The sequence below is a fragment of the Mesoplodon densirostris genome, chromosome 8, assembly GCF_025265405.1.
Source record: "Mesoplodon densirostris isolate mMesDen1 chromosome 8, mMesDen1 primary haplotype, whole genome shotgun sequence".
In the NCBI taxonomy this organism is placed as follows: domain Eukaryota; kingdom Metazoa; phylum Chordata; class Mammalia; order Artiodactyla; family Ziphiidae; genus Mesoplodon; species Mesoplodon densirostris.
Genome location: NC_082668.1, coordinates 109287467 through 109311895, shown reverse-complemented (window position 1 = coordinate 109311895; position 24429 = coordinate 109287467). Strand labels below are relative to the sequence as shown.

The 24429-nt window shown below is 49.0% G+C and overlaps 2 protein-coding genes and 1 non-coding gene across 7 annotated transcripts in view; 2 read left to right on the top strand and 1 right to left on the bottom strand.

Annotated features, from left to right (window-relative positions):
- Nucleotides 1-24429, bottom strand: part of CLASP1 (cytoplasmic linker associated protein 1) — a 269568-nt gene that overhangs the window by 171826 nt on the left and 73313 nt on the right. For all 5 annotated transcript variants that reach the window (XM_060106469.1, XM_060106471.1, XM_060106468.1 and 2 more), the window contains 4 exons: nt 7503-7581; nt 5971-6074; nt 5128-5219; nt 2848-2923 (listed from right to left, as the gene is read on the bottom strand). In XM_060106469.1, coding sequence (XP_059962452.1) covers nt 2848-2923; nt 5128-5219; nt 5971-6074; nt 7503-7581 — 351 coding nt within the window. The remainder of the gene's footprint in view (nt 1-2847; nt 2924-5127; nt 5220-5970; nt 6075-7502; nt 7582-24429) is intronic.
- On the top strand, nt 8135-8260 carry LOC132495542 (U4atac minor spliceosomal RNA). The gene has a single exon (XR_009533274.1). It is a non-coding gene; the product is annotated as a U4atac minor spliceosomal RNA (small nuclear RNA).
- On the top strand, nt 13037-13805 carry LOC132495204 (intraflagellar transport protein 20 homolog). The gene is given in 2 exon segments (XM_060106910.1): nt 13037-13409; nt 13411-13805. Coding segments are annotated over 2 exon segments (414 nt in total). The 5' UTR covers nt 13037-13181; the 3' UTR covers nt 13597-13805.

The following is a 24429-nucleotide window of genomic DNA, read 5'->3' as shown; positions in this document are numbered from 1 at the left end:
GTCACTTCTACCTACGTTTGAACCTTTCAATCTAGAAAAGCTGAAAACAGGAGAGGCACATAGGAGCACCGGGCTTTCATCTGCCAGGCACGCGGGACACGCGTGCAGCTGGGCTGTACCACGCAGGGCCCGCGAGCAGAGCTGTGGAGGACAAAGCCCAGGGGGTGGGCAGCCCAGCAGCAGTGGAGCGGGACGCGCAGTCCTGGGGACATCGCTGAGCCGATAACAGGCCCTGTGGCCTCCCTACCTCGCGCCCCCCCATACGCGGGATGATACATTTCCCCCACTGCTCTGGTGATTCTGAGTTGGATTCTGAGTTACTTTCAGCGGCCAAAAGCATCCTGAGCCGCACAAAGCCTGGGCATGGGCGCCCGCTCTGAGAAGCTGAGTCACTCTGCACTCAGACCAGTATCAAAGGACTCACAGCCTCTGGGGCAGGAGTGTTTGTTGGGCTCAATACACACACAGACACACACACACGGCCTGAGGCATCCATGGCTAAGAGGGGAACACCGCTCAAGCAGCCATGGGGAGTCTCCTCAGTCCTAAGGCCACTGGAAGGCAGTCCTGGGACAATCGAGAGGAGACAGGGGTAGTCCTGACCCTCAAGGTTCAGAGACCAGCAGGAAAGACTGACGAGAAAATGAAAATAAAGTCAGGAGCGCAAGCACACGCGACATACACACGCACCCTGGAAGGAGGGATAATTAAGTCGGTTATTTAGCATCAGAGGAGCGGGCGTGGAGCCCCCGGGTGTGGGGAGGTGAGGCCTGTGTGTCTGTGTCTGCACACACGCGCACACGTGCGGGTAAACACTCCTAAGGACTCCGCGGATGCTCAGTGTGGGAAACTGGCTACAGGCGCTGCCACCCCGGACGGCTGACAGCCGCCCACTGAGCCCGGCCTCGTGCTCCCTGGCACGCTGCCTCTCTGAGGCCGGCGGGGATGCTCACATCACCTGTCAGGCCAGTGCAGGCACCCGAGTGAGGAAGAAAGAGCCTCGACCAGCCCAGCTGGCTCTCCTGCTCTACCGAAGGGCCACGTGTTAGCAGTGACAGCCTCAAGGAGTGACCCCCATAAGGGACTGTTTTCCACAGAAAACAAAGTGGAGACAAGACGTTAAGGGGCAAAAAGGCAAAATAGTCTATCTGGTAATTCAGAATCTTTTTAAAAAGTAGCTTCAGTTAGGGACTTCCCTGGCGGCCCAGTGGTTAGGACTCCACGCTTCCAATGCAGGGGGTGCAGGTTTGGTCCCCGGTCCAGGAACTAAGAGCCCGCATGCCACAGAGTGGCCAAAAAATTTAAAAATACAAAGTAGCAGGGGCTTCCCTGGTGGCGCAGTAGTTGAGAGTCCGCCTGCCGATGCAGGGGACACAGGTTCGTGCCCCGGTCTGGGAAGATCCCACATGCCGCGGAGTGGCTGGGCCCGTGAGCCATGGCCGCTGAGCCTGCGCGTCCGGAGCCTGTGCTCCGCAATGGGAGAGGCCACAGCAGTGAGAGGCCCGTGTACTGCAAATTTTAAAAATAAATAAATAAATAAAAAATAAAAAAACCAAAGTAGCTTCAGTTATTTTCAAATTGATGCTGAACATAAAGTATGATCCAGGAAATAAAAATATCTAAAACTCAAATTTCCAACGTCAGATACTTTCAGTGAAGGCTGGATAGAGGATGCACGGAAAGAAGCAAGTGGGTGCAGGTGAGGGAGAGCAGGGACACAGGCCGGCGGTGAGCGAGAAGCGGAGGAGCGGCCGGCGACGGGAAGAGGAGCGCAGCAGGGCACCAAAGAGGAAGCGGGAGACACAGCCGGGATCAAGGGCAGAGATGCGGAGGGAGAAAGGATGCGGGCACGGGAGGCTCTGCGACCCGAGGGCCCTCGGGGCTGAGCTGGGGGCGCTGGAGGCAGGGCAGAGTCGTCTGCGGCGGGCACTGTAGCCGCCGCCAGTCAAGACGGACAGGGAGACGCTGCCCACCACGTACCGTCGGCCCCTGGACACTGCGCGGGGAGGCGGGCCGCCAACCCTCCAGGCGTCCACAGATCTGCCGGATCCAGAGCACCGGGGGCCACGCAGCACCGCGGTGTTTCCTACTGAACAGCCACCTACCGGTGCACCTGCGCACTCCGATCCCATGCCGTCCAACGGGAAGGTGTACGTTTCTTTTGTGAGTTACTGTTCCTATTTCCAGCCCCTCATCTAACCAGGTGTGTGAGCCAACGTGACAGACAGGGCTCTGGGTGATAACCAGACCTGACCTGCGAGAGAAGTGGCGCTTCCGGGGCCGGGGCCGCCTGCTCACTGCTCAGCAAAGCCCCACCCACCCACCCTGACACCAGGGAAGGGGTGCTTCGACGTTTTGGGGTTTTGTTTTACTTTACATAAAATAACATGCACAGGTCAGTCTGAAGCGTTTCCACAGTTACATGCACCCATGTGGCCACCGCCCAAAACAAAACGTGGGCCCTCTCTGTCACCTCCGAGAGGCCCCCACAGGCCCTATCCGGCCCACCTCTCCCACCCCAGAAGGGGGCCACTGCTCCGCCATCAGCATCGCTCCCTCCCCACGCCACCCCTCTAGCTGCAGAGATGGTGACCAGAGTGACCTTCTCTTGGAGGCTGGTCTGATGACATCACTTTACAGGCTAGTGAGGGCCCATCCCAACGTGGAGAAGAGGGCAAAGCGGGCCCCCATCCACCAAAGATGCTGATAAATGCTACTGGGCACTAACACCCATCACCTCAACCAACACCCGGAGCTCTAGAGAGAGAAATAAAGTCCCACCCAGAACCAAAATGCACCCTCACTGTCTACAGCCAATGATTTCTCTTTCTCACTAAATACACTCACCTGGCTGTTTGGATCTCCGAGCAGGTTACATATATGTGGCACGATCTTGCTTAGTGTTAAGGTATGTGCTCCAGAGCTGAAAACAAAAGCAGTGCTTTACTGTTGGTGGGAAGAGAGGAAAGCTCGCTGCCTCTCCGCCCTCTCACCCCTTCCTTCCCTCCCTTCCCGGGCGCATCGCCACCTCCCACCAAGGCTCGCCCCGACCCTTCCCCCTCTGCTTCCAAACTAAATGCACACCCCTACGGCCCCTCCGCACAGTTCCGAACTGTGAGTGCCTCCCCCCGGCTCGGGGTCCCTCCACCTGGTCCAGCCCTTCGCTGCCAGGCCGCGGCCGCAGCCTCGCCCACGTGGGGTCCTGTCGTCTTGACACTGCCATGCGTCACGCGGTGGCCCCTACTCTGGCCAACTCAGTGCACTCAGCCACCCGGCAGGCTCCCGGGGTCCTCTCCTAATCGCCCTGCTGTGCGGCTCTCTGCCACACCAGACATTCAGTTAATAACCACTTGAAGACAGACTGCAATAAACGGCTGAGAGAACGCCACCTGAATGCTGCCCTGCTGGAGGACAGCTCAGCTATCTCCAGCTGTTCACTGCCATAAACTAAACGCTGTCACATACACCCTCTGTCAACAGGACTTTCCCTGATTCCTTCCTGAGTACTCTCTTAGGACAAATTCTTAGATGTGGAACTACAGTAAGCAAAGGCTAGAAACATTTTTTAAAAGCTTCAGAGACCAGGGACTTCCCTAGCAGTCCAGTGGTTAATACTCCGTGCTTCCAGTGCAGGCGGCACAGGGTTCGATCCCTGGCTGGGGAACTAAGATCCTGCATGCCACGTGGTGCAGCCAAAAAAAAAAAAAAAAGCTTCAGAGACCGAATTTAATGGTCCCTAAAAGTCTAGCACATTAAGAGAGAAAAACTTATAAGGTAATATAAACGTTACAATCTCCATTTTGTTTTTAAAAATAATAAAACTCTAAAGGCTGGAACAAAATGCTACATGTTAACAGTGATTATCTGAAGATGGCAGAATTATAGACAATAATCATTTTCTTCTTTATGTAAATTTTCTGTGATATACACAGTATTACTTTCGTAATCAGAATAGGTGATTTGTAATTTTTAATTTTAAAAAAGGCTCTCCTACAAATAAGCACTTAAAACAATGTTCAACATCAACAGTCATTAGGGAAACACAAATTAAAACCGCAATGACAGCACTACACGCATGTCAAAATGGTTACAATTAAAGACAGTGGTAACATTCAATGCTAGCGGGGAAATGAAGAAGCTGAATCATTCATACACTGTTGGTGGGAATGCAAAATGATACAGACAACTCTGGAAAATAGTTTGGCAGTTTCTCTTAAAAGTAAAGATGGGGCTTCTCTGGTGGCGCAGTGGTTGAGAGTCCGCCTGCCAATGCAGGGGACACAGGTTCGTGCCCCGGTCCGGGAAGATCCCACATGCTGCGGAGCGGCTGGGCCCGTGAGCCATGGCCGCTGAGCCTGCGCGTCCAGAGCCTGTGCTCCGCAACGGGAGAGGCCACAGCAGTGAGAGGCCCATGTACCACAAAAAAAAAAAAAAAAAAAAGTAGAGATGAATCTACCAAATGACCCAGCAATTGCACTCTTGGGCACTGACCCAAGAGAAATGAAAACTTCTGTTCATGCAGAAACTGGTACATGTGTGTTCACAACAGCATTATTTGAAATAACCAAAAACTGGAAATATTCAAATGTCCTTCAACGGGTGAACTGTTAAACACACTATGATACGTCTATACCAGGGAATTCTACTCATCAATAGAAAGGAACAAACTACTGTTCAGGCAACAACATATATGCAATCTCAAGGGAATAACGCTGAGAGGGGAAAAAAAGGTCAATCTCAAACGGTCACATTCTGTGTGATTCCATTCATAAAATAACGAAATCGCAGAGCTGGAGAGCACATGAGTGGCAGCATGGGGGTGCCTGGGGCGAGGTACGGGTCTGCACCTTGAACATGGCAGTGAGTTACCCAGAGCTGCACCCGTGAGAGCTATGCACACACGACACGCGTGCGTCCTGGAAGAACCTGAACAAGCTCTGTGGATCGTATCTACACCAGCTTCCTGGTCTGGACCCTGCACTACAGACACGCAAGACGACAGGTGGGTGCGCAGCCCCTCCCAGGACGTTTCCCTACAACTTCCTGTAGATTAGTGATGATTTCAGAATTAACAGTTACAGATACAAAAGCTCAGCCGAGGACACCCTGAGGCCCCACCAGACTTACGTGTTGAGTGTGGCGACCAGGCAGAGACACGTGCCTTCCCGGGTACGGAAGTTCTTGTGCTTGAAGCCTCCCAGCATCCGGTCCCACACGTACTGCAGGCGCAGAGGACGGGGGGGTGAGAGGAGAGAGGGCAGCTTCTGCAGCCCCGTCTAACGCGGGGCCCACGTCGCAACAGGTGCCAAAGCCCTCCCCACCTCCACCAGCTCATTTTGCGCCCCCAAGAGCTTGCTGGAAAATGGTAACTTATGCTCGTATATCAAGTTAAAAACGGTCAAAACACATTTTTTTATACAATTGCGTTTAATTCTCCCGACAACCCTGAAAGGGAGGTGAAAGTGTCCCCATTTTATGGATGAGGAAAATGAGGCCCAAGGTCACATACTGACACTGCTCTCTCAGCTTGAACAGCTGTGCCCACCCCATCCACAAGCCAAACACCTGCTCAGCTTTTCAGGCCAATGCAGGCTTTACCTTTCCTGGGAAGGCTTTTCCTGACGCCGCCCCACCCCGCAACAATGGACAGCTGGACCCCTGTCTGTCCATCCCGGCAGCCCCAGCTCACCAGCAGACAGGGACCAGGGCTGCAGCCAGGCCTCTGAGTGCCAGGACACCACAGCTGCATCTTTTCAGAGACTGCGCAGTCAGTTATGCAAATGAGCTCAACTCTAATGGATCAAACCAAGCACTCGTTACCCGTGTTGAGTCCACTAACTTATTCAAAGGTATACCTTCTGCTGTTTATTGTTTAAAGATCCTATGGGGGGAGGAGGGGCCAGGTGAGACGCCATGAAAGTTTTCCTCTGAAACCCCCTGGCGCGCTGCGGGAGGAGCGCCCCGCCTCACCTGGGGGTTAGCAGCCTGATCCATGATCTTCAGCAGCAGGGCCTGGTCTTGCTCCCTCACAGAGTCTTTAGCGTCGCCCAGTCTGTCTATCAAGCTCGGCAGCACTGGAAATTAAAATGCAAACGGATCAAATGAAAACCTAGTCTGGTGGCCTGCGGTCACCAACTGTGGATATTTCAATTAACAAGATATTTCGAAATCCTGGCCTAAATGATGCACATCACTCTAAACCCACCAACCCCTGTAATTCTACCCTTCCTGCTCAAATTCATCCACGGGAGCTACTAGGCGAATCTAAAGAAATCCTTTGCATGGACACACTGTTTGTCTTCTTCCTTACCCCACCTTCCTCTAGGCAGCTTCCAGCATGTTTTTAAGCTGCTGAAATGCTATTAACATGGATGTCGATGGAAGACCTTGGCAGGAAAGAGTCAACACAAAAGGAAATCCAGGTTAGACAGAGGGGCTCCAGCGCGTCTGCTCGGGGGGAGTGGGGAGGAGAGCGGGGGAGGAACAGGCATTATGGCTCAATCTGTTTTTACTTTTACATCACATCCACCCAAGCTCATCAGACAGAATGCAGCTCTCCGCCCTTCCTCCGCCATTCCTCCGCATGGCTGGGGGCGGGCCATCACTGCTGCTCCAAGGGCACCTGGGTATCAGAGGTCAATTTTCTTTGCTTCTTCTAAACGTCTATAAACATTTCTTTTACAAGAGATAGCCCTGAACAATTCAGCTAATTTAGGGGGAAATGGAACGCTACTAAAACATCCAATTCCTCAGAGGGATTTTTTATTTGCAGGTGGGCGGTTTGTACCAGAGTGGGAAGAGCTCATGACTTTATCTAAAGGTGCACACTGACCAGACGGTTAACAGAAGAACAAATACATGTGTACCAATTGAAACCGAGAAACTCTACAAGGAAACGCCTGCACAGAGACGCTTAGTGTTTGTATTGTCATCATCAAAGCCCAGAGGTCGGGAATTAAATCATCTCTTAATGTACGGAACCCGGGGTTATTTTATTTTTCTGACTTACTGCTCTCCCTTCAAAATAAGAGTGATCATTTACCACACACTTGAAATGACATCTACAACCAAAGTGGAAACAGTCATAGCAACAAAAATCTGTTAACAATACAGCTGCATCGGATCTGCAGGACTCTCAAAGAGAGAAAGCGATGCCTCCCAAAGGGAAGGGTCAGGGACAAGGAGGGCTTGGTTGGCACCACAGCCTGATGGCTAACTGGAAGAAACCAAAGTAATAGTTGGTACTAGAACAGGGAGGTGGAAGAAGCCAGCAGAAAGGTATGGGGGTGGGGTGCCAGCAGGGGTGCGGAGGTGGCAGATCCGGCCACGCCCAGGAGGGGGGCGAGGGCAGCAGGGCAGCCGTGACATCTAAAGATGCAGGAGGAGGTGGGGGCGGGCTGGGGGGTGGGGGACTATAGGGTAAGGGTGGAAGGCGGGTACAGCCAAGTGAAGCTTTGGCGAGAGCCAGCGAAGGCCGGGGGCTGGAGGAGGAGAGAGCTCACCTGTGCCGATCTGTGCCTTGAACCGATCCTGCAGCCGGGTGACCAGCGAGGACAGGATGTCCATGCCCAGGAGAACCACCTGCAACGGCAAACAGCGGGCCCCCGTCAGCGGCCGGCGGGGGGCGCGGCGCCCTCGCCCGCCGGCTCCCGGGGCGCCTCCGCATCTCTGGCTCAGACGCGGCCCGGGAGCCGGAGCGTGCGCCGACCCGCAGGGTTAAACCGGGTGTCAGGAGGGGGGCCGCTTGCCGGAAAGGGCTGTTTACAGCGCTAACACGAAATAGTCGGTGGCGAGACACGAGTCAATCCCCACCGCCTCGGCCTGAGTCCCGGGCGCCCGCCCTCGAGAGTAGGAGCGCGCGCTGCGGCCCCGCCCCCTGCAGGCCCCGCCCCGGCGGAGAGCACATATGCATATCAGCTCGCAGCTGGCGCGTGGCCTTCTGGGTAACACTGAGCGGCCCCTCTGCGACCTTCCGAAGCCTCCGAAAACGAGGAGTTGGTGTTGAGCTTCGGGAGCCGAGATCAGCCGAGGTGCGCCGGCTGCCGGGCGGCTGCGGTGGAATGCTCGGGTTAGTCGCCACAAGCCTACCTGGTGTTGGTGCCTGCTTCTCGCGGCGCGGACGGCACTAGCGCTAACCATCCTTTTCTTGGGGTTGCGCTACTGTCCGATGAGCGCGTAGCGAGGGCAGTACTGCTAACGCCTATGCAACACACTCGCACCAGATAGAGCTTTGCTTTACCTTGGTGCAATTTTTGGAAAAAAGAACTTTCTCTTTTCCACGAGATCAAAGTTCAAGAGCAGTTTTTCCGAGCTGCATAAAAGCGGCTGTAAAACTGTTTTTGTTTCAAGGGGGCGCTAACAGCTTCAACAGAGTTCAGAGTTCTTTGTCTTTTCTGCCGGGCGAGCCCTGGGAAACTAACTGCCAGTAGACAACACTTCTACGTTGTGTACGCTCATTTTGAAAACGCTTCTGAACTTACTGAAAAATACCTCAGATAATAAGAATCATGAGTTCCTGTAATTCCCTGCTCCTGCGTTTCGCAACCAATGAAAACGAGAACGTTAAATTTTTGATAGTCAGTTTTAAGTCCACCGCTTCGAAAGGAAGTAATCCAAGTTCGCCCACTGGTCACCACAGTACGTGCACTGTTCTCGCAAGGAATTGGCAACGTGAATATGTTAAGATACAGTTCTTAACATTTCTTAGAGAAACACCTGTCGTTCGACAGGTTTTGTGTCTGTGATGGTACGGTGGAAAACACTTTAAAACAATGACTTATGAGCTATAGACGACTAGGTATCAGATTTTCACTTTTCTTCCGCAGAATACACCGTAGAGGTGGAGGGGGGGATAACTAGCCGTACGATGAGAAAAGCCTCAGCAAACGGTATCTCAACCAAATGAACAAAGTCAACATCAACAGCCACAAAATCACATTGGCAGGACGTATCCTGCACATGTGATTAAAAGGTCTGTAATCGTTCGCTTAGAAACTCACAAGCCCACATCCGATCCCAATAGACATCCTACAAGACACCTAATCAGTACACTTCAAAACACTCGAAGTCGTCAAAAACAAATCAAATCATCACAGCCAAAAGGAGTCTAGCCGACACAATAAAGGGGAGTGTCATATACTGGGTCAGATCCTGGGATGATAAAGGACGTCAGATAAAACTTACATAAGACCTGAACAAACCTGAACAAACTACGGACATTAGCTAATAATAATGTACCAGTATTTCTTTATTCAGTTTAAGAAATATACCACACCAGTGTTAGAGATGAATGGTACATAATGGGATTTTTCTGTCAATCCAAATGTTCTAAAAATTTAAGTTTATTTTATAAAAAGAGCAGCCTCTCAATTATCTGGAACTGGCTTTTTCCTGATGAAATCCTAATCATCTGTCTGGATGCACTCCTGGTTGGAGGGGGGAGTGTTCCTCGTGGCAGAACTATTAATACCTGCCTTAAGTATAATCCCTCAAGACTGAGCTGCATGAGGACTACGGCCTTTACAGATATGCCAGCCCATGTCGGTTTACCTACTCGTAGAATTTGGGAGAAACAGACTTTAAGCTTTTCCAGGATCAAGGTTTGCTAGCAGGTCCAACCACGGCAGCCCTGGCTAAATCCTAGACAGCAACGTTCCCCAACCGTCCCACCCAGAGACACTGGCGAATCCAAAGACTGTCCGGGAAGACGAGGCTGACTGATGCAGCCGAGCTCCAGAGCACTAGGACCGCAGAGGCTGGAGCACAGTCCAGGCACCCTCACAGCAGAATCAACGACCGCACACACTTGTCCAGTTCTCCCTTAGTCACAGCCCCGGTGGGGTAGGAAAGGAAGCGCTACCATGCATGTTTATCTTCACAGCTCAGAACCTTCTATGTTCCTGTTTCCCTAGTGAAAAGAGGGATAAATGAATGAAGGCATTGCCTAGAAGACCACTCTAATTAGGAGCCGTGAAGTCTCTGTGGCTCAGTTTTCTGACCTGTTAAATGGGGGAAACAGTAACAGCTACCTCGTAGGGGAAAGGGCCAGACCACTCACCTGCTGGCTGTTAGCACCGGAGCACTGTCACTGCCCCTGCCAGAGGAAATAGGTACTGATTCAGGTCAGTGGAGGCCACGCCTGTGAGTCCCGGGGACAGGGACTGGGCTGGCTTTCCAGAAGGGGTTTCACTGCACAAGGCTAATAAGCTTTGAAGACCTAGCCTCACATCAAAGGAAGAGAAGACCTCCCCGCAGAGAGAAGAGCACATGGGGTGGGAGGAGGGAAACAGGTGCGGGGGAGGGGCCAGGGAGGAAGCTCGGGAAGGGCTGCAGATATGTCTTGAACACAGTGGGGGAGCCACGGCAGAGCTGGAATGTGAAGGGGGAGTGACAGGGCCCTGTGCCCACCATGGGGAAGATGGCCAGGAGAGAGGGGACAGCGGCAGAGAGAGGGCCCGGCTCCCACCACCCACTCTGCCCGTAGTTTTCACTAAGCCGTCAACTCTGCATGACGCTTGAGCACCTCCTCCAATATTCTATTTAATTTTCTGAGTTTATGCTTGTGTCCCCAGCTAAACTCCTTGAATGTAAGGAATACCATGCCTTGTATTTCCTTGAAATTTCTGTAACATATAGGACAATACCGGGTTCATGGTAAGTGACCAATACAGCCCTACTCTATTGACTAGTGATGAATTAGAACAGATGTGTTCTCAAGGTCCAACACAGTTCCTTTATCCTATAACTTTTAAAAGATGCTTTTAAAAGGAGGTAATAATGGCTAAGTAACTCAGACCACCCCTCATGCTAAAAACAACTACAAACGCTGGATATCATATAAAAGAACATCTTCTTGGAAACATAAGAGAACTAAGAAGGCACAGAAGAACTACCGGCTCACAAAACATAAGAAAAGTAAAATCCGGAGAGATGAGCCTAGAGCAAATGGTCTACTTCTGCCCCAGGGCCATTTATACACTGGGACAGGGCAACCAAGACACTGAGGATTATTTGTGACAACCACTTGGATCTAGAACATGCACTCCAGAGCCCTCAAAGACTAGTGGCCCAGATAAACCCCTATACCTTGGGTTGGAAATCCAAATGGCTATACACTTGGAGAGTGAATTGGAAATAAAACAGCCTCCAGATGTACTGCAGGCCAGCTTCCAAGAATCTGGGTGACCCAGAAAAATGCCAATCCCTCACAGCAGATAGAAATGATCTTATTAGATTGCTGGTGCCCTAAAGCCCCTGGCAGATAAAAACACAAATCATTTCTGGATTGTCTAGTCCTCAATTTACTTCTGTAGACAATTCTCAAATACAGTGTCCAAAACACAACCAAAGACAACCAGGTACACAACTAGCAGAAACAAAGATCCATATGAACTATGCGTATGAGAATAATTAGAAACAGATGTTAAAATAACAATTCTTACTATGTATAAGAAAACAAAACACATGATTAAAATTGGGGAGAGAGAAGTCCAAAATTAAGTACTCGATGGATGGGCTTAAAAACACACTAGATATAGACGAAGGGAGAAGTAAACAGGAAACTGAGTCTGCAGAAAAAAATCCAGAACGAAGCCCAGAGAGACGAAAGGATGGAAAATTCGAAAGAGGAGGCAAGAGAACAAAGATAGAGAAAAATAGAACTAACATAGTTGAAAAGGAGCTCAAAAGGAGAGGTCAGCAACGCTAGGCAAGAAGCAATAGCGGACACCCATCTGGGTCACTACTATCCCCCCAAAAATAGAAACAGAAAACAGAAAACAACTGTGGGTGAAGATGTGGGGAAACTGGGACTCTTGTGTGTTCACTGCTGGTAGGAATACACAGTGGTGCAGTCCCCGTGGGAAAGGGTGTGCAGGTCCCCCAAATTAAACACAGAATCACCGTATGATCCAGCAATTCTACTTCTGGCTATAAACCCAAAAGGAGTGAAAGCAGGGATTCCAACAGATACTTGTACACTCGCTCTGAGCGACATTATTCACAACAGCTAAAAGGTGGAAAGAGCTGCATTTTGATCCAAGTATCAAACCAAGCATCACACTTGATGAAATACTGCAAGTTTTCCCTTTGATATGGGGAACAGGACAAAAACATCCATTCTGCAATTTCTTTTCAACACTGGTCCTAGCTAAAGCTTTATGGCAAGAAAAAAATTAAAGGTATAAAACTCACAGAGAAGAAGCTAAACTGTCATTACTAATGGAAATTGTAAGTAGAAAATCCAGAAGATCTACAGGTATATTATAAAATAAGTGAGTTTAGCAAGACTGATTAATACAAAGTCAATGTACCACCCCCGCAAAAAACAATTACATTTCTATACCAACAACAAGCCAAAAAAGGAAATCTTAAGTTTCCATTTTTTTTTTTTTTTTTTTTTTTTTTTTTTTTTTTTTTTTTTGCGGTATGCGGGCCTCTCACTGTTGTGGCCTCCCCCGTCGCGGAGCACAGGCTCCGGACGCGCAGGCTCCGGACGCGCAGGCTCAGCGGCCATGGCTCACGGGCCCAGCCGCTCCGCGGCATATGGGATCCTCCCAGACCGGGGCACGAACCCGTATCCCCTGCATCGGCAGGCGGACTCTCAACCACTTGCGCCACCAGGGAGGCCCAAGTTTCCATTTTTAATTGCATAAAAATTAACACCTAGGAATAAATCTAGCCAAAATAAATCTCCACCCCAAAAGCTATGGAATGATAAAAAAAAAAAGAAAGAAAAATTAAAGATGACCAAAATAGAGAGCTACAGACTGAAATACTCAGTATTGCAAAATTTCCATTTTCCCCAAATTGATCTACACATAAAATTCCACTCAAAATCCCAACTATAATTTTTCTTTAGGAAGTTCACAAGTTGATTCCAAAATCTATGTGGAGTTTCACAAGCTGGTGAAACTCGCTCCCATGGGCTATCAAGATTCATTATAAAACAGCAAGAATGTGCGATCGGCTCAAGAAAAGACAAATATCTGTTTCCCAGCAGGCTCTGCGGGTGTACGGGCTTACGGTGTTGGGAAGTGATGTTAGGCGTGAACAGGGCCGGTAGCCGTGGCCGCTGCTGAGGCTGGCGGGCAGGGCGCCGGCTGCCACTGACCGGAGAGAGAAGCTGCCTGCCGACGTCAGCCTGGGTCGCAGCCGCTGCCGCCGCTGTGGAGTAAACAGCCATGGCCAAGGACATCCTGGGTGAAGCAGGGCTGCACTTTGATGAGTTGAATAAGCTGCGGGTGTTGGACCCCGAGGTTACCCAGCAGACCATAGAGCTAAAGGAAGAGTGCAAGGACTTTGTGGACAAAATTGGCCAGTTTCAGAAAATAGTTGGTGGTTTAATTGAGCTTGTTGACCAACTTGCAAAAGCAGCAGAAAATGAGAAGATGAAGTATCGTGTTTTTCTAGGCCATTGGTGCTCGGAACTTGCTCAAATCTATAGCAAAACAGAGAGAAGCCCAACAGCAGCAACTCCAGGCACTAACAGCTGAAAAGAAAATGCAGCTTGAAAGATATCGGGTTGAATATGAAGCTCTGTGTAAAGTAGAAGCAGAACAAAATGAATTTATTGACCAATTTATTTTTCAGAAATGAACTGAAAATTTCATTTTCTAGCAGGAGGGCAATAAAGAAAAAAAACCCACAACCCCCAAACCAAAAAAACCTCTGCACCAATCCAGTGACTTGACTAATGACCCAAGTGTGTTGTGTGAGATGGTGTGTGAGGAATGCAGCATCTCTGAAGGCAATAAAACAAATCTGGGGGAGCTTGTTTCAGACGTCAGTGCCTATCTGCAGGCGAACACCCAGTGGCCACTGTGGTCCAGGTTCTCAACTCTTGCATTCTCAGTCTGAACTGAGCAACCTATAAACTTTTTTTGTAAATTCACAAAGCTTTCAAGGAAAAGCAATAAATTATTATTTTCAAATGAAAAAAAAAAGAAAAGACAAATATAGCAACAGAACAGAATAAAGAAACTGACTCATGCATATATGGGCACCTTCTTTATGACAAAGTGTGCACTACAGAGGAGTGAGAACCCTGGGCCCACTGAGTATCTATCTAGAATAAAAAAGAAACTAACTCCTCTCTCACCCCATATGTAAAGATGAACTCCTGGTATAGATATAAGTGTGGAAAACAAAACAATAAAGCTTTTAGCAAATGACATAGGAAAACAGCTGCATGATCCCAGGATAGGGGAAAGTATCAGGATACAGTAAACATAAACCATTAAAAGAAAGAGTGATGCACTGGACCAAATTAAAATTAAGAACTGTGGTATACCGAAACACCCTAAGAAAGTTAAAAGGCAAGCCACACTGGAAAGAGATATTTATAAAACAAATAAGCAACAACAGGCTTGATTCTAGAAAATATACAGATCACCTACAAGCCCGATCAACAAGCAGCCCAGTAGAAAAATGGGCAAAATATTTGAACAGGCCCTTCACAAAAGATATCAATGTTCCTAAGTACATGAAAAGTTGTTCAACCTCCATTACTCATCAGAGGAACATAAACTAAAATACAATGACACACTACTGCATACCCCCTGAATGGCTAAAATTAAAGACCAACAAGACCAACTGTTGACAAGAACGTGTTACCATGGAAGCTTGGGCTGGTAGAATGTAAACTGGTACAACCAACACTTCAGAAAACATCTTGGCACATCTCCCAAATTTGGAGATACAGTTATTCCACTGCTAGGAATACGCCCAACAGAAATGCATGCATGTGTACAACAGGAGAAATGCACAAAAATGCTCAGAGCAGCCCCATTCGTAATAGCTAAAAACTAGAAATCCATATGTCCATCTACTGTAGAAGGTGAAAGTTGTGGTTTTCATGCCAGGGAATACAATAATCAATCAAAATAAATGAATCAAAGCTACACTCAACAGCAGAGATAAATCTATAATAATGAGTGAAAAGGCCTGTATATACACTTTTGTATAAGTCCAACAACAAGCAAACATAAACTAGAATTTTAAGGTGCATATTTAGATGATAAAACTAAAAAAGAAAAGCAAGAGAGTGATACCATACAAGTCAAGAGAGTGGTAACTCCGGGGAGTGCTGGCAATGTTCCAGTTCTTGTCCCGAGTAGCAATTAAAGAGCTGTTAGCTTTACAACTCATTAAACTGTGCATCTGCATTTTATGCACTTTCTAAATACAGCTCACAATTTTTTTAAAGGTTTTAAAAACTAGAAAAGTGGGAGTGACCCTGGACCACTCGACCTATATATAAGTCTGTGACAAGTGGCTTGGACCTCGTCTCTGCCTTACTTACTTTCTAAACTACAAGTGAAAGCACCAGAATGGAACCAACCACAGTTCTCTCTCCAAGGTATAACATCTGCTCAATGATCAAAGAAAGAAATTCTAGGGCTTCCCTGGTGGTGCAGTGGTTGAGAGTCCACCTGCCGATGCAGGGGACACAGGTTCGTGCCCCCGTCCGGGAAGATCCCACGTGCCGCGGAGCGGCTGGGCCCGTGAGCCATGGCCGCTAAGCCTGCGCGTCCAGAGCCTGTGCTCTGCAACGGGAGAGACCACAACAGTGAGAGGCCCGCGTACTGCAAATAAATAAAAAAATAAAAAAATAAACAAAGAAATTCTAAATCCTTTTCCCCAAAAAATGTCCACAAGGGACAAGCTAGGTTGGAGGAACAGGTCACTTCTTGGGCCTCAGAAGACCAGACTGGCTGGAATAAAAATAATATTTTGCATTCATATCGTATTTTATTGTTTTTAAGGCACTTCTGAATGAATCTGAATAATCTCACAATAACCTGAGATGTAGAACATACTACCCTTATTTTGCAAGCGAGGAAAATTCAAAAAAGAGGTAGGGAGACTTAACCAAGGTCATAAAGTTTGGAGAGTGATGGAACTGGAGGGGGGTAGGGGTAGGGGGAGCCTCCTGACTTGGTCAAGGCTATTCTCAGCACAGCAAAATCACAGTATCATGAAACCCCACCTTCTAGCCCTCCTCACCTCTCTCTAGCTAGCTGAAGACCTTGGGCAGGTCACATTTCTTCTCTGCCACTACCAGATAAAGTCGGTCTCGTTCCAAACGTCTCTGATGCTCTGATAATGCCCAAAACAGGAAAAGTCCAAGGGTGCTGTGAGTACAGATCCAGGCTCGAACCCCAGCTCTGCCGCGTCTACTGCCCAGCTGAGCTGCTACGTCTCCAGGATTCACGTGCTTCATCAGTAAAGTCAGAATAACAACACCTTTCCCTCAAAGAGTACACAGGAGGGTTAAGAGTTTTAACAAAATGGCTGGCATACAGTAGGCACTCAGTAAGTGTTTGTTCCCTTCTTTATGAGAGCAGCACTTTCAAAAATTAAAAAACAAATAAGCACGGCCTACTGAGCAAAGAGAGGAGCAGTCCGAGGGGGCACAACCCCCCAAAGATGAAAGTGACGGCGCCTGAAATCTCATCACCCAACCGTCAACATTCTGATGACTGTCCCTCAAGACATCTTGCATGTACACATGTGCACGTGTGTGTGCTGTGAGCTCTACAGAAACGGTTCGTATGCCATGGAAATCGCCCCAGATCTATACATACAGATCTCCACCCCATTTTCAGTGGCTGGATGATACCCCATTTGTGCAGGCACCATAATCACTGAACCGAGCCGCCAAGCCCCTACCCACAGTCATTATCTTAATCAGCGCTGTGATGGGTACACACTTCCGCACATGTACGCTTATCTCCTCAGGACAAGTTCTGAAAAAGAACACACACTGTACACCTGACTGGCATTATTTTTACCATAAAGCGCTAGGTGCCCTATGGGGCCACAGGCTGCTGACTCTATACATTTTTTGGTCATTTTAAGGCTCTACACTGAAACCTTATTAAGTAAGGAGGAAATCAATTAGTACTCTTACAATGCACTCACTTTCAATCCCAAGAATGAAAGCACAACACAGATACCCAAGAAGAGTGTGACAAAGTTGGTGACCCTGTGCGTTCATGCGAGACGGCAGAACTATTCCCCCAAGCATGCTGTCCTTCACAGCTTCACCCAGCGACTCCTGGGACACTCGTGCCAGACAGATGCCTCTGGGCCGATGACTTTTTAAATCCCTCTTCCGGAACGGCCGCCGGAGACACTTTTTGAGCCACAAAAGGCTGTAAAAATATAAGTACTTAGTGTGAGATTAATGGGACTCACGCAGTGATAGGCTTGTTACCTGTTCTTGCCCATACACCAGGGTCTTACATTAGAAAGGACCATCCGTCCTCAAACCACTTCATTTCACACAGGAGCAGCAACAGGCCCGGCGAGCCCAGGAGGCCGGGGTTGAACATGGTGCGAGGCAGTCAGTAACCTTTGTTCAAAGACCTGGACCAGCCCCATACAATGCTCAGCAGTGACAGGAATGTCCCACGTTGGTACTGTCCAAATCAGCAGCCACTAACCACATATGGCTACTGAGCAAGGGAAATGCGGCTCGTGTGAATGGGAAACAGAATCTTAAATTTTGCTTAAGCCATCGAGCTCCTTAATGTAATTTTCCAACAGCCGCATGGGGCTCAAGGCCACCGTGCCATCCTGCGCAGCTCTAGACCCACGGCTGCAACTCAAGCAGAGAGAGATGAGGAGGCACCTAACCACGGAAACCCGGGCTCCTCGGGAAGCCCTGCTCACGTGACACCAGGTGGGAACTGAAGCCAGCGTGGCCAGATGGCCAGATTTTAAACACGGGCAACTTTCTGAATGAATGTAAAGGACTGGGGAGCCCAAAAACACATTTCGTGGGTGGAATCCGGCCAAAGGCCCCTGAATCTGCAACCTTCCTCCTGCAGACACATCTCATAAACGTGAGATCAGGCACCAAAGCATTCATGGTTGCCCACGGGATTACACAAGGACCCAAGTCTTCCACGTGGGCTTTTAAAATTCTCCCAATATGCTTCGAAGCTGACCTCCCCACTCCTCTCCTCCAGCCAGCCAGCCAGGCCTATGGGGTCTCCTAAGAGCCCCCCACCCCGCTCCCCTCCCGGGAGCTCTTCCAGCCTCTGGGCTCCACCCCGGCCCTCTACCTCGCGGGCACTCCACACCTCTCTCCAACAAGACCACAGACCACTCGAAGCGGGGCGGTCCCAACACAGCCCCTCTCATCCTCAAGCACTTCCCCAGGGGCAGCACACGGGTGGGTGCTGGCGGCTGGGGGGCTCATGGGGAAAATTAACCGTTCCCTTGCACACATTCTCCGTATTATCTCATTGAATCCTCACGATACCCTGTACCAAGCACCGCACCTATAAGCATCCCCACCTCCCCGCTAAGCAAACAGGCAACTGGGCAAGGCCACTCAGCTACTATGTGGCTCCAGTAACATGCATTACTCCAGCAGTCTTCCAAAAGGGCAAGGCAAGAACACTAAGTTTGTAAGGACACTCCCCAAACCGGAATCGTTCCCGTGTGCACCTTCCCCAGAGAACCCTCGCCTACTGGATGCCCTTCTGGCCAAAAAGTGGGCATCACTCTTAAGAGCCAAGAAGTGCTAATAATCCAAATACCCATCAACTGATGACTAGAGAAACAAAATGTGGTACATCCACACGATCACATACCATTCAACAGTAAAGAGGAACAAACTAGTTCTGATGCACGCTATAATATTCACGAACCTTGAATACAGGATAAAGAATTCAGATGTAAAAGGTTACCTATTGTATGATCCCATTTATACGAAATGCTCAGAAGAGGCAAATCTACAGAGACAGGAAGTAGAGAAACCGTCGCCTACAACTGCAGGTGGGGGTGGGGAATGCCTGCAGACGGAGGCAAGGGATCTTTCAGAGTGATGGCAAACGCTCTAACAGTGGATTGCGGTGATGGCTGTACAGCTCCGTACATTTACTAAAAAATAACTGAACTGTACGATGAACAGGTAAGTTATACCTCACTAAAGCTGTAAAAAAAAAAAAATCAGTTACTTGTTTTAAAAGAACTCTATTCTGATCTTTCTGGTGACTGGACTATGGAAGAAGAATTCATTACACCTGCCAAAGGTAGGTATTTGTTATCTATCAATCCGGAAATGATCCTGAAATGGTGCCTGTGGCAGAAGGAAGCAAGGCCAACAGCTGGGTCGGGAGCTGAGCTGTGATGGGGAGCAGTGCAGCCTGCGTGGGCCTAGAGGCCCACCGGTGCTGCGGAGAACGCTCTGCAGAGCCCACAGTCCACACACCTCAACTCGCTCTGTGGGCCAGTCATCACCCACAGCTTTCCCGAACGTGCCAGCTCTCACTGACATGGGTCCCTGCCTGGAGCACTGTGCTTTCTCTCTGTGTCACTCTCGTGCCTCTCAAGGCTCACTTCAAGCATCACGCGCTCCGGCGCCTCCCGCCTATACCCACTAGCCCGGGACGGAAGGCGGTACGTCCCGCACACCCACCGCACACTGCTCTTGTAGCGGCTGCGACCTCCGGTTTGTTAAACCATCTGTTTCTCTAGTGCCTAAAGCCTAGCTTGAGCGCTCCCTAAAGGCAGGTTCCGTATCTCCATCATTTCTGAATCGTCAGCATCAATCATGATGCCGGCAAATTTGGAGGAAGTGGTTGGGGGTGCCTGCGTAAGACAGGGATAATGTGCATGGTACGAGCTTCGCGCTCCAGTCAACAACCCCAAACACAGCGGCCAACAGCAAAGCACCGTCACTTTACCCTGTTTGGATCCTTCCTTCCACCCCGGGCTCCCTTCCGTCTATTCTCACCACGCGACCAGAATGTCCGTCTGAAAGTTAAGTCATACCATGTCCTCTGTTGAAAACGCGCCAATGGCCCCATGTTGTGTAAGAACTGGTCTCCCCGAAGGCCGGCCCCTCCCCTCACTGGCCTCCCGGCTGCTCCCTCCCCGTGCCAGACACTCTCCCTGCCTGGAATGCCCTTCCCCAAGGCTGCCACCCAGCCCGTCCCAGTGCCATGTTCTCAGCCAGGCCCGCTCCGAACACCCCGTGGCTGCACGCCCTCGGCCCACACGGCTTTACTTTTCTCCAAAGCACTTCTCACTTCCCAGTAGTCTATAAAAACTCACTCAGTTGACTTGCTTATGGGTTCTTTCCCCCAAGTGGGAAGTAAGCTCCATGAAGAAAGGAATTTGTATCTAGTTACTCATTGCTATAGTCCAGAACCTTATTTGTTGAATAAATGAATGAATCCCATCAATTTATTTATCACTTGGAAAATACTGCAGTGCCAGGGCCCACCCTGTGCCCACTATGAAGCCCACTCGTCTAAAAAGTGAAGGTGGCCTCAACTGTGAGGAATTTTACCTCACCCTGATGGGAAATGAGGGGACAATAGAACAGAAAGGCACCCTCCAGGTCCCACTTTTTAGGAAGCCTCTTACTGCAATCAAGGGAAAAGTGACAGTTAAAACGACATATTCCCAAGTCCCTCAGACTCCAAATTACGAAGTATTTCAGAGCTAGCCAAATTCCATCACACTCTGCTCAGGATGCTTCATAAGAATGATCTTGTGAATCAAAGCTTCCACAAGGCTAGGTATCTTAAGAACATTTTATGGAAAAATCAATTCACTGAACCGCACCAGTCAGCAAAACTACTACCCACAGTAGCCGATGGCCATCCTGTCTGAACTCAAGGAGAAAGCATTCAGGTCACTGTGATGGAGATAGGCAAGGTGTGAACCACAGCCGGTAAGATGTGCAAGCCACACAGTTCAGGACAAGCCCAGCAGAACGCTCGATCATCAGAAACCCAGTATGGGGTGGGGTCGGGGTGGAGATCCAAGCAGCAGACACAGAATAAAATAAGTAGGCTTTGGAGTCAGACAAAACTGGGTTCGAAACATGGCACCACCAGCCATGGGCCCTCAAGAATGTTAACGTCTCAAAGTCCATGTATGCATGTGTAAAATGGGATACCTAATACCCCCTTCTGCAGGTGACTGGGAGAATTGCTGAAGCAATCAATTTCAACGACGTGCCACAGTGAACCACACACAGTAAACGTGGCCCTGTCCTCCCATTCGTTCCTAGGTAAAAATCAAGTTCGAGAGTATTTGCAAACGTTAAGGCAAGTGAAATAAACCAGACACAAAAGGACACATACTGTATGACTCCAGATATAGGACGTGCCAAGAAACGGCAGATTCTTAGAGACAGAAACTAGAACAGTGTATGCTGTACACCTAAAACTAATATTGTAAATCAACAACAATACTTCAACTAAAGAAAAACAGAAAGAAAGTAGTGGCTACCAGCGGCTGGTGGGAGGGGGAAATGGGAAGTTACCGTTTAATGGATGCAGTTTGGGATGATGAAAAAGTTCTGGAGATGGAGAGTGGTGATGGTTGAACAACACTGACTATACTTAAAGCTGCTAAGTTGTACACTTAAAAGCAGTTAAAATGGTAAGTTTTATGTTATGTATATTTTAACACAATTTTTTTTTTAATTTTAAGAGTACGTGCAGGGCAAACCAAGGGACAAATCAACAATAGAAGGCCTGTAGGTATGTGAGCTGTAACATGGTTTACACCACATGCAGTGTTTAATTTCCCCCCTGCAACTGTTTCCTCACTACAGCGCCGGGTCCAAAATAGCATCGTCTCTATCGGTGCCATGGCTGTGCCAACCACCGTCAAAGCAGAAGAAACCATTTTTCCTTTCAACCCTGTTAGAAGTGATATCTCCACCCACACACATTCTAGAGCTGAGAGGTAGAAGATTCCCAATTCATTCTAAAAGCTTGCAAAACTCTACAAAACTGGGCAAGGATCACATGCAAAGTTAAGGAAACTCGTCCAATCCCCCTAATAAGAGAGAAATCCAAAAACTTTATAGAGTCTGGAAGGAAACAAAGTTCAGAGCATCCTAAGAACTTAGAAATTTCATCCTGAGGTGTTGGGGAACCACTGAAAGATTTGAAAGTTTGGAAGAAAAAAGGGGATGGGATGGAAGGAGGGCAGGGATAAGGATAGGGAGTGTGAAATGGTATATTTGCAGTTTTGAAAGCTCAGTTTTGCAAAGATGGGGAGCATGAATTGGAGGCAGGGAGGACCCTGGGTGCAGCAAGGGCAGAGACTGCAGGTTTCTGGGCTGCCCAACAAAGCCGATGGTTGTGTCATACCCCGAGATGAGGCGGGGGGACTGGGGGCAGGTCTGTGTGACAGCAGAAGGAGCTGAACTGTTTCTGACACGCTGAGCTCCGGGCCTGATGGGACATCAACACAGAAATATCCTGCAGGCACGTGTCTGCTATCTGAAGCCCAGGAGGAGAGTGTAGGGTGCAGATATGGGTCTGGGAACACGTACAGGAATGAGAGTCGTCAGTGAGAATGCGCAGGGAAGACTGAGGCTGGCGTCTGGTGAACACCCACGTCTGCAAGGGCTGGAGGAGGTGGTATCCACGGAGTAGATGAAAAAGAGCTGCTGGAAGAACAGCTAACTCAGGTGGCATCAAAAGCCGGTGAAGAAGACAGCGTCACCAGTGGGGCCTGATCAGGTAAGAAGTCACGTAAGATCAGGGTGGAGAGAACTCTGGCTTTGGCAATTCCTTAGTCCATCCGCAAGTTCATGGGAGGAGAGGTCGGACACGTGGAACGACGAGTGACGGGGATGTCGGGTTGAGACCGAATGTGGGAAAGTCCAAGTGCAGGCAGAGCTCAGTATGGGAGCCTGAAGACTCTGCTGGTCAAGTAAAGGGGGTGGTTGTTTCTTCTTCGAATGGTAGACACGTGAGCCTATTTTATAGACTGAAGGAGGAGATTCAGAAGTTAAGGGAATGTGTCTATCATTGACAGGCGTTTCAGGTCACACCACAAAGGACAGCAGAGGAGGAGCTAGAGGATGCTGGGAGAGGTGCTAAAATGTGGTGTCCAAAGCCTGACGATCCAAGGCCTGCCCGAGTGTGACGTGGCAGACAGAAACCCGGGGAATTAACTGCAGTCAGTGTCTTAGACCAGTTTTGACAGTTCTTTTTACTGGGCGGGTGTCAGGTGCAAGGGTATGCTGATGGCCACTTGCAACCAACCCCCAGAAATCTTAACACAACTGGAATACTCTCAGTGTCCATCACAAAATTTAAGAGACTTCCTTATCATAAACACCCCAAATATGTGTAAAATAAATGGATTAGGCTGCCCTGGATTGTTCTGAGGAATGGGAGAAGGGAAATTATGAACAATAATGGTGTAGGTAGGAAAGGGCACCGAGAAGAGGGAGAATCCCAGGAAGAAAAATAAGATAACAAGGCCCAGCAACAGAATAAAAACACCTCGCGGAAACGAAGAAAATTAAAGAAAAGCTTTAACTCTCATTTCTGCTTTTGATTATGATTATGATCTATTAGCAACTAAAGAACTGAAGGAAACATCTTTCAACAAATCAAAAGTATCCAATTAGAAACCAACAGCAGGGACTTCCCTGGTGGCGCAGTGGTTAAGAATCCGCCTGCCGGGCTTCCCTGGTGGCGCAGTGGTTGAGAGTCCACCTGCCGATGCAGGGGACACGGGTTCGTGCCCCGATCCCGGATGATCCCACATGCCGCGGAGCGGCTGGGCCCGCGAGCCATGGCCGCGGAGCCTGTGTGTCCGGAGCCTGTGCTCCGCAACAGGAGAGGCCACAGCAGTGAGAGGCCCGCGTACAGAAAAAAGAAAAAAGAAAAAAAAAAAAAAAAAAAGAATCCGCCTGCCAATGCAGGGGACATGGGTTCGAGCCCTGGTCCGGGAAGATCCCACATGTCGCGGAGCAACTAAGCCCGTGTGTCACAACTACTGAGCCTGCACTCTGGAGCTCACGAGTCACAACTACTGAGCCCGCACTCCTACAGCCCGTGCTCCACAACAAGAGAAGCCACCGCATGAGAAGCCTGCGCACAGCAACAAAGAGTAGCCCCCGCTCGCCGCAACTAGAGAAAGCCCCATGCAGCAACGAAGACCCAACGCAGCCAAAAATAAATAAATAAATAAATTTATTTTTTTTTAAATGGATAAACAACAAGGTCCTACAGCACAGGGAACTATGATAAATATCCTGTGGTAAACCATAATGGGAAAGAATATGAAAAAGAATGTATATATATGTATAACTGAATCACTTTGCTGTACAGCAGAAATTAACACAACATTGTAAATCAACTTAAAAAAAAAAAAAGGAAAACTTTACAGGTGCCTATGTCTTTGATCTTTGAGATCCATCTCTCCCGAGTTAGGAGTGAGACTCGTGACTAAGGCTCTGGGAAGAAGAATCCCTGGCTACACACCCCATCCTAAGGCCCTCCTCCCCCACCCTAAATACTGCAGTGACTTAAAAGGGGATCCTGAGGGGCACTGGTCTCGTACCACCAGCGTCAAAGGAAAACTCAGAGACAAAACAATAAGACAAGCACTTGAAGATGACATAAGGGCAAGTCCAGGCTTCCTAAATAA